Genomic DNA, 9702 nt, shown 5'->3' with positions numbered 1-9702 from the left:
CTTTACTTTTACCCATCATCAGATGGTTCTTGTGTGATACCTGGCCATCATTTGGGACTGAACCAGCTGATATTAACTTGCACTGACAAGGGGCAGGTTTGYTTTATAATTACTGAGAGAGTTCAGCTGGTGTCTTGGCTTTCCATGCCTTTTTACACCTCCCTTTCTTCTGGTGAAAATGTCATGTCATTAGCACCTCTAGAAATATATTTACTGAGAAAAATGGTGACGTGTTCAATACTTATTTTACCTGCTGTACTTTAGCGTAATAGTAAAAAAAAGAAAAAAATAGAAAATAGAGAAAACTGAACTGGCTGAAAAACATGCCATAAACAGAATTTAAATATATCTACGCAGAACTGGGAGACACTAAATTAAAATTTTCAGCACTCCTGGAGAATCCAAGTACAAAACAAAATGTGTTCGACAATGACTAAAATAATGTTTTTTCCATGATATGTCCCCTTTAGAGGTGCTTCAATCAGGTGCTGAACTTTTTCTACAAACAACATTTTCATTTTAACTCCAGTTAAAAATATTTGTTGGGTATTTTTGGTACATTTGAGGTAAGATTTGAACAATTTTAGTACTTAGTAAAGACCAGATCAGTCATTTAATCATGTCCTGTTTCATAAAATCCTAGAATTGATAGAAAATGGACTTTCCCAGGACTAGAAAGCTTTGTTGTTGTTGCTTCCCCACCCAATCGCTTTGACTCCACAGTGAGGATCTTTGCCAGGTAGTTAGTGCTTCTCTGTAGCATTTCACAAAATTAAAAATTGTCTCTGTGGAAACATTTCAGCTATTTCTGCTTTATTCTAGTGAATGGGTTGCATAAAACAAATGTTGTCACACAAACCTCTAGATGTGCAGCCCTTAATGTTCTTCTGTCCTTCCAGTGGACTGTGAGTGGTCCAGCTGGTCAGCATGGAGTGCGTGCTCAGCCAGCTGTGGTAGTGGACGACAGAGCTCCACCAGATCTGTTCTGCAGCCCAGGCAGTATGGAGGAGCCCAGTGCGAAGGTGTCAACATACGCATTGCCACATGCATTGCTCCTGACTGTGGTGAGTGAAGCCGGTGGGAGACGTGGGATGTTTCACAATTCACAGGGATGCTGACAAACATTTTAAACAGTGTGGCACCTAAAATCTATTCTAATTAAAGGTCTAGCTTCCCTTCGAAGTGTGAAGATTGCCCTCCAAAACTGCAAATTTCATTAAGTGGTTCAAGAGAGATTTTGCTAACACAAAAAACGTACAGCATACAGAAACAAGCAAAACATAATCACCTTTAGAAGCAGGTGATTATGATGTAAAAATTGATATTTCATGAAGTCCGACCCTTTCAGTAGCCTCAACCTTTCCTTTTATTTTCAACATATGAAGGAGGATCTAAAGATTATTTGTCCAGTTAACAATAATTTTTTTGCCCTTATTCTAAAAATAACTATCCCCCTTTTAAATCATTTATTTTTGCCGTCTTTTTTCCTCACAAAATCCTCACATTTCCCACTATTTTTGCACCCATTCAATTATTTTCTTCTTCTTCTTTTTTCTCCCTTTCCGTCCTCCTGTCCAGCGTGTCCTGACGGGGAGCACTGGAGGAGGAGGAGTGTGTCAGAGGACGTCCCGCTGTGCGAGAGGAGCTGCCGGGACATTTACTCCTCTTCTCCTGTCAACTGCAGCCGCTTCGCTGAGGGATGCGTGTGTCGGGAGGGACTGTACCGCAACCCGGAGGGCGTGTGTGTCATCCCCGCCCTCTGCCCCTGCCATGAACAGGGGATGCTGTGGGAGGTACAGCACGCACGCACGCACGCACGCACACACACACACACACACACGCACACACACACACACACACAAAGGAGCTCACACCCAAAGTAAACAAACCTGACCACCCGATGCCCAGCAAACCTGGCAGCTTGTAGCCAGTGTGGCCCTGCGTCATTGTGTAGTTAGCTTGAACCGTAGCATCAGTAAGGTGTTTACGTTCCATCCCATTCATTCTCATTGTTTATTTACCCATAAAGAAGGGCCTGTTAGAAGATGAGTGATAAGCCTTGTGGGCCACATTACACCACAAGGCCTTTCCATTCCCTCAACCTCATCAATTATAAAAGAAGGCCTGTATTCTGACCGCAGCTAGGTAAAGCCTATGAGGAATTATTTATGGAGAGGATATTATGGGCTCATAAAATTAATCATACATTGACAAGAGCTCTGCTCCCCTTCTCTTGAATTTTGTTTCATGTTAACTTTTCTTCTCTTACCCTACTTTGTTTCTCTCAAAGGTTTGTTTCTAGTTCTTTCTCATCCATTTTCCTTCCACTTTTTATTCCCCTTTATTCCAACCATCTGCCTCTGTTAATTGCTGCCTTTCTCCTCTCTTTCCCTTCTTGTCAGCTGGTGATGACAAGTGTTTTTATTAAAAAAAAAACCTTTATGGCTTTTCATAAAGCATTGACCTCATCTCATCAAATGGCTCAGACTGAGCAGCTGCTTTTGTTGAAACTGGTACTTGTCAAACGCAAGATTTGATTTGTTTTGCTAATTGGGTTATTATAGTTTCTGCTTCATATCATGACTCTGTTGGCTCAAATCTATATCATTACAGCTGTGATTCTGTCAAACGTTGCTTGAGAAAAAGAGTCCGCGCTGTCACCGGTTGCATTTCTTGTTTAGGCATCAGCTCCACAGGCACATGTCAGAAGTGTGTTGGGGAATAAATCGGAGGTTCTGTGTGTGTTTTGTGAGCCAGGCAGCATCTGAGTGGGAAGATGGGTGTCGGTCATGCAGCTGCGTGAACGGGAAAAAGCTCTGCCACATGAGGTGTCCTCCACTTTACTGTGATGAGGTGAGACACACATCTCTGAATCCTTGTCAAAAATATCTTTGTACCTTTTTCTTTCTTTACCACATTTTGTGTACTGTATTATACTTATGTCAGAATCTAGTAACAATATGTTTTATTGCTACTAACTGTTAGTCTAGGAAAAATTATTCAGTAAAGTTTACTGGTCAGAGGAATATCAGCTTATACATGTTTACATTTAGCCCAGCACACATTGATGGGTATAAATTAGGTAAATTTAGTAAAAATGCAAAGTGTCTTAAACTACTTTACGGTTTTGACCAACTTTAAGCAAATCTATTAAACAGACAATTTATTTAGCCACAGCGACCTAAATTTATAAGATTACAAGAGGTTGCAAATTCCCATGTGTTTTTTATATTTTTGTTGACTTAAAACTTTAAATTTACATGGATTTGATTGTAAGTAAAATATTGTGGTAAATAATAATATCTAATATCCCAGGGACTCTGAGCTAAAAAACAACAACTTTATTACGTCTAAATCTGAGGTGCCCACGATGGAGCCTGCAGGCCACATTCATCCCACCGGCAGTTACCCTGGCTACTAAATTGTAATTTCCTGTCTTCCTATGTAGAAACTCTTTTTTTCCACAAACATTTGTTGGCCCAATGACTAGGGCAGATTGTTTTCACTCATGGTGCTGACTTTAGTTTTGAATTATATTAAAATTAAACACAAAAAACGAGAGACATTTGGATTAGATCAAAGCACACATGTAGATTTTCACACTTTGTAAAACCATAAATACCCACATTTGATCAATTTATGAAATATTCCATGAACATTTGCTGCTTGAGTTCCTCAAACGTTCTCCAAGTACACGGGTTAAAAAATAAACAAAAAATTGCGGGCCACTGCACTGACTGCTAGCTAAATCATAAAACTAAAAGGGCTTTACTTAAAGTGCCTGTGACTTCAAATTTTTGCAATAAATATGAATGCAACTTTGAAAATCTAACATTAATAACATATTGCAAATAAAATGTCTCGCTGCTGGCATGAACAATTGTTGAGATATTTGCATGTGAAGAAACAGGAAGTGATGGCAAAGGGGAATGTTAGAGCGAAAAAAGAGAATCGACACAAAGGCACAGATTGTTGAAAAGAATCTGAAGTTTCTTTAAATGATCTTGAGTCATTATCAGAGAGAGATGAGAAAGTGCCAGAGTTCAAATAATATTGTTTAAGTAAACAAAGACCAGAGAGTTTTTTTCCTAAGGAGTTCTCCTTTGATGTCACTTCCTGTTTCACTTTGACTGAGTTCAGTTCAAAAGAAAATATACCAGTTATGTGACAAAATGTGTATAATCATGTGTATTATGCCAATTTTTTATTTATATATAAATGTGTTTTATTTTGTATTTGAAGGATAAGCATGCCAAAGGCAGTTTTGTATTTTTATTTTGTATGTGTATTTCATGAATTTTGCCTCCAGCCCTCAGATAGATTTTCATTTTGGCCTCTTTCAGGGAAAAAGTTTGGTCACCCTTGGTCTAAACAAGTGGTTCCCAACCTTTTTAGACTTGTGCCCCCCTGAGCCATTTTGTCATGCCACTAATAGCCCCTCAGTCAAAGGTAATGATGATTCTCCAAAACTATAATGTACAACAACTGATTATTAAATGAAAATTACTTATTTACCTCCCTAGAATGTTTAATTCTCAGGCATTTTACCATCTTCAACTCAAATTAAACAAACATAAAAATGTTGCCTTGAAAGTGAATAAGTAATTAAATAAATAAGCAAGGTAATGGCAGGTGCAGGAAGCAGCAGTGTATAAAATACATCAGAAACTCACCCAAATGAGCAAATTCTGAGATTCCGCTTTTTATACTGGATTCCATTTTGTGTCAGTTCTGTGATTTTGTCTGCATTGTACACATTGCATAAATTATAGGGCCCTACATATCTGTCCTATTTTTTTTACACATCTGGGAAATATTTTTCACGTACCCCCCTGTAATATGCTCTCGTATACCCCCAGGGGTACACGTACCTCTGGTTGGGCATCACTGGTCTAAACTATCTAAATAAAGCCCTATTGTAAAAGAAACACTTGATGAAAGATGCAAACAAAACATACAATTGCAATTTTCGGACAGTTGATAACTGTTCATTCACTTTTTTAATATAAAGTGTGATAACAAGATGATGCTCGAGCAACAAACAAGTGATGTCATTTCTCTCTCAGGGGGAAGTGAAGGTGGAGGAACCAGGCATTTGTTGTCCAGTCTGCAGAAAGCTGTTTCCAGGTAGGAGGAATAAATCATATATCAAACGTAGACACAGTGTTTATTCATGTAAAGCAGAGCTTTTAGTGCATGGAAAGATCACATTTATTATTCTCTGAATAATGCTTTTATTGTCATTTAAATCTCAAGCTCTTGACCTTCACATTAAATGTCTCATCTTTCAAGTTAACAACGGGAATTTTTTAAAAACTGGTTTGATTTTAAAACTACTGAACATGAAACAAATCATTGTGTCAAGCAAATAGTGAAAATCCCTAATGGTGATGGGCTCCAAACCCCTTTAGTGGACCTGAGTGCTCTATTATTCAGGCTAAAAACTCCAAGCTGCAGTCCCCAATTACTGAGAGATTACATTACTTAGCCCACACTAGGGCTTTAATCTCTCTCCCTATGGAGGAAATGTCACATGCTGAAGGGATGACAGTGTCTCTGTGCTTACTTCAAGTCATTTTCAGACTTGTCTTTTGCCTTTTCTCTCCCTTTCTGTTTTACTGCAAAACTATGCGTCTGTGCTTTTCTCCCTTAGACAGACCAGTTTTCATTTTATTCCTCTCTCCTCTTCTGTTTCTGTCAGAGGAGCCTGCGCCAGAGTGTCAGCGCTACGTTCAGCTCCGAAACATCACCAAGGGAAACTGTTGGCTTGATAACGTGGAGGTCAGCTTCTGCAGAGGACGCTGTCTGTCCAGGACTGATGTCATCCTGGAGGTGTGACGAGGAAATGAACACACAGACTTACTCACCGAGCATCTCGATGTTATATATGGAGATAAAGAAAGGAAACAAAAACACAAAAAAGAACGTTATTGAAAGTTAGCATTAGCTCTGTTACTGCTTCAAAGGGATCCACGATTAGTTGTAACATTAGACTTTATTTGATAAACATTTATTTTAACTGTAAAAGAAAGACTATAAAAATAATGTAGGGTTTTTAGTTTTATAAATTTTTGAAAATATATTTTAACACGGATGGAGCCATTTTATTTACACGCAAAGCATTCTGGGTAAATGATGACGTGGATAGGTCCTTGGTGTGAGCGAGCTATATCCACCCTGAAGGTTATTATAGGACAATATCTGATGATTGGCTCTTTTAAATAAAACCAGAGAGCGTTGACAGAGAGGAGAAGGTAGAAACAATTCAGTCTACAACTTCAATAACCTCAGCTTAGCCTGTTAGCCTTCACGTTAGCGCCGACGCTTTATTGCCTTACATGTATTAGCTCAGCGCTAGCGCGACAAACAAGCTAAACTGAGGTCCTTCATCCACATTTTCAGTTGCAGGCTGAGTCAATTTTGCTTTCCCCTCTCTGTCATGTGGATGGAGGACCTCAGTGGAAAGTAAAAGCACTCACACACTGAGAAATGAAGTTTAGAATTTACTCAACCAAACTGATTCCACTAAACTGAGTTGAGTAAGTTGAACATTTACTCAACTAGGTACCAACCTACTTAACTGTAACTGGTTCTGTGGCCAAGTTTAACCAGTGATGCCTAGAACTGCCACCAAGCCTAGTGAGAAAATGTATGTGCAGACATGCTAACTCCCTTGAAGACCCCAAGATCTCACTTTGTAGTCTGAAGCAGAAAGCAGCCTGACTCATCATGTTGCATGCATCCTGATTATTAATAGCCCAGTCTAAAGGGTTGGCTCTAGTTCCAGATAATCAATAGGATCCTTGCACATCTTTTAAACACGCTCTTGACTTGGAGGGAAAATCTTATGACAGCAAATTTTGAAAAATTAGTCAGATAATAAATTCAAAATATATCCAACCTCGCATCTAATATTATCAATACAAACCACAAAAATAAATAAATAAAAATACATTAACACAAATAACGGTTCTAGCATGAATGCCAGTCTGGTAAACCCCTCCTTCTGTGTCCACTTGCCCTCAGCACACACACACACACACACACACACACACATACACGCCCTGCCTTTAGGGTTGCCACAATTCATGCAGAAAATTAAAGGATGCTTAGCACAGCCAAGCTTTAATCCTAGGGGCCACAACAACCATGCACCAACTGACTCACCAGAGATCTGTCCTGAAATATATATTATAGCCTTAAAGTGTTACAATTCATATGAAATATTTTGTGTTTTGTTATCTATAGACATAAAAACAAATTGAAATAAAAAGGTTCAGTTATAAACTACAGCTGGTAATAAAATTTGTCTTAACAAATATATAATTAACAAAACCATAACTTGAAGCAAATGTACCAATACACAAAAGATCAGTCAGTATCACTACACTGCAGCCCAGATTGTGTTTGACTGTGTGATACAACTGTTGTTCCTTCTGGAACTTAAAGGAGAAATCATTCATTTGACAGTATTAAAATTTTACAATGGATGGATGGATGGATGGATGGATGGATGGATGGATGGATGGATGGATGGATGGATTCATCATTCGCAAAAGGAAATTGAATTTTTAATTAATGCATCATTTTTTTCTATGACTATGCCAGAATAAATAAACTTTGGTAAACAAATCACATAAATGCATCATAATACAGCATAATGATAACGAGGCCACTTTCTGCAGAAATACCTCATTTAAAAGGAACTCAGTACCTCAGTAAAATGTATGATTGTGTATACAAAGTTGGTTGCTAATAAAAAGGCAGCCACACATGAAATAACATAATTATAAAATGGGAATATATTAAAAAGCTGATACTTTGGTTACAAAGAACTGATGACGTTAGATGTTTGGGCTGATCACACACCGGAAATATTAACAAATTAACTCCCAGTTAGCTTTGAACTCATTTATTCTGGTTCTTAGTTTGACACAAATTTGAATCATGTCTCATCTCAGTTTTGAGCCAGCAGAGGTTTCAAGTATCAGAATAATGATGTTTTCAACCCAACTCGGATATACACAAGACAAACTCTGTTCTGTGTTGATATAAAGTGGGACACACAACTGTAATGTCATATTTTATATTCTGAAGTCTGTGTGGTAAACTTAACCTCAACTCAATGGCCATACCAACCCTCTGATATGAGTGATTTCTGAAATATTACATAGAAGAAAAAGGTTCTGAATAATAAAAATATCCATTTTGACAAAAGATAAATTTAATTATGGATAAATGCACAATCTTACAATTAAAAGATACTAAAGTTTTTCAAGGATTTTTACATTTTCTGAATTTGTGTATTATTATAATTGGAATTTTAGATATCTTAAAATGTATATTATTAGCCTAATCAAATAGTTGTGGATTTCTTTATTTTCAGTTATGAGTATGAAAAACTATATTTTACCTGGTGAAAAATTTATATTGATCTCTAAAATTGGAATTAGAAACTGGAACTTGTTTTTATGACATAATAAAAAGATCTGTGATAAACTTGTAGTTGGCAAGTTTCACTCAACTATTTGGCACAAAATAATTCCATAACATATCCTACCTGTTAGAACAGAAAAATAGAAGATATTTCAATGCAAGTGATTAAAATGAATGACAATAAAAAAGGAACATTTTACAATAAAATAATTAATAATAATAATAATATTTACTAATATTTACCAACCTACTTACCTACCAAACATCCATGCATCCATCCGTTTATGCATTTATTCATATGAAGAAAATTTTATAACTGATTGACTGAAGGTCAGATCCAGTATTGTACTTTATACATTCTGATCACTGCAGCCATAAGTTTTAAAACAGAGAATGAGAGTTGGTGTGTCTTATCGAGGTGTTCTTTCTGTAGCATAAACAAAAGTTGGTTACATTCTATCGTCTGATGTAAAGGTTACCTCCTTCAGGGGTGTAACCAGGAAGAGGCATAGATGTTAAAAGGTTGAATCATCATTATATGAGTCCAGGTTTTTTTTGTTAGTTCTTGTGTGCAGTCTCTGTCTTAGAGCAGCCTGGGACAGTCTGGGCTCTGATTTTATATTCAGATAAGATAAAGATCATTTTACTCTGAGACCTGCTGAGTGCAGCTGGAGCTGACTGGAGACAAGAACAAAGTTTTATAGAAGAGATTCAACTGTTTTTTAGCTATATTATTCAGACTTCCATTTATTGGTCACAAATTCCCTTCACATCCATCCATCCATCCATCCATCCATCAATTCACCAACCAACCATCCGTCTATGGATCTATTCATCCATCCATCCATCCATCTATCCATCCATCCATCCATCAACCAACCCTCCACCTATGCATCTGTTCATCCATCAACCAACTAGGAATGCGCGACATGGCAAAAAATTCATATCACGATATACATTTTGATGAGTGGCGGTAACGATATATATATCAAGATATAAAACTTGTAATAGAAAACAAATAAATCACACATTAATTGAGTAGAATAAATATGTATAGGTAAAAAAAATTAGACCTTTAAATCTCCTTTTTAAGGGACACTTTAAAGTCTCCCATAAAAATCTAAATTTAAGGGAGATCTACCTGGTTAAATCATATATATATATATACAGTATATATATATGTGTGTGTGTGCGTGTGTACTGTATATATAACACACACACACACACACACACACACACACACACACACAAAGGAGCTCACACCCA

The 9702-nt window shown here is 37.2% G+C and overlaps 1 protein-coding gene across 3 annotated transcripts in view; it reads left to right on the top strand.

The window, feature by feature from the left end:
• Positions 1-9702, top strand: part of sspo (SCO-spondin) — a gene marked incomplete in the record, with an annotated part of 130682 nt that overhangs the window by 116219 nt on the left and 4761 nt on the right. For all 3 annotated transcript variants that reach the window (XM_014023811.1, XM_014023810.1, XM_014023809.1), the window contains 5 exon segments: positions 900-1064; positions 1579-1793; positions 2758-2853; positions 5067-5127; positions 5702-5832. In XM_014023811.1, the coding sequence (XP_013879265.1) occupies positions 900-1064; positions 1579-1793; positions 2758-2853; positions 5067-5127; positions 5702-5832 (668 nt within the window).

This window comes from Austrofundulus limnaeus, unplaced genomic scaffold, assembly GCF_001266775.1.
Source record: "Austrofundulus limnaeus strain Quisiro unplaced genomic scaffold, Austrofundulus_limnaeus-1.0 Scaffold391, whole genome shotgun sequence".
Taxonomy (NCBI): domain Eukaryota; kingdom Metazoa; phylum Chordata; class Actinopteri; order Cyprinodontiformes; family Rivulidae; genus Austrofundulus; species Austrofundulus limnaeus.
Note: the sequence above shows the minus strand (reverse complement) of the source record. Positions and strands in the feature narration are given on the sequence as shown.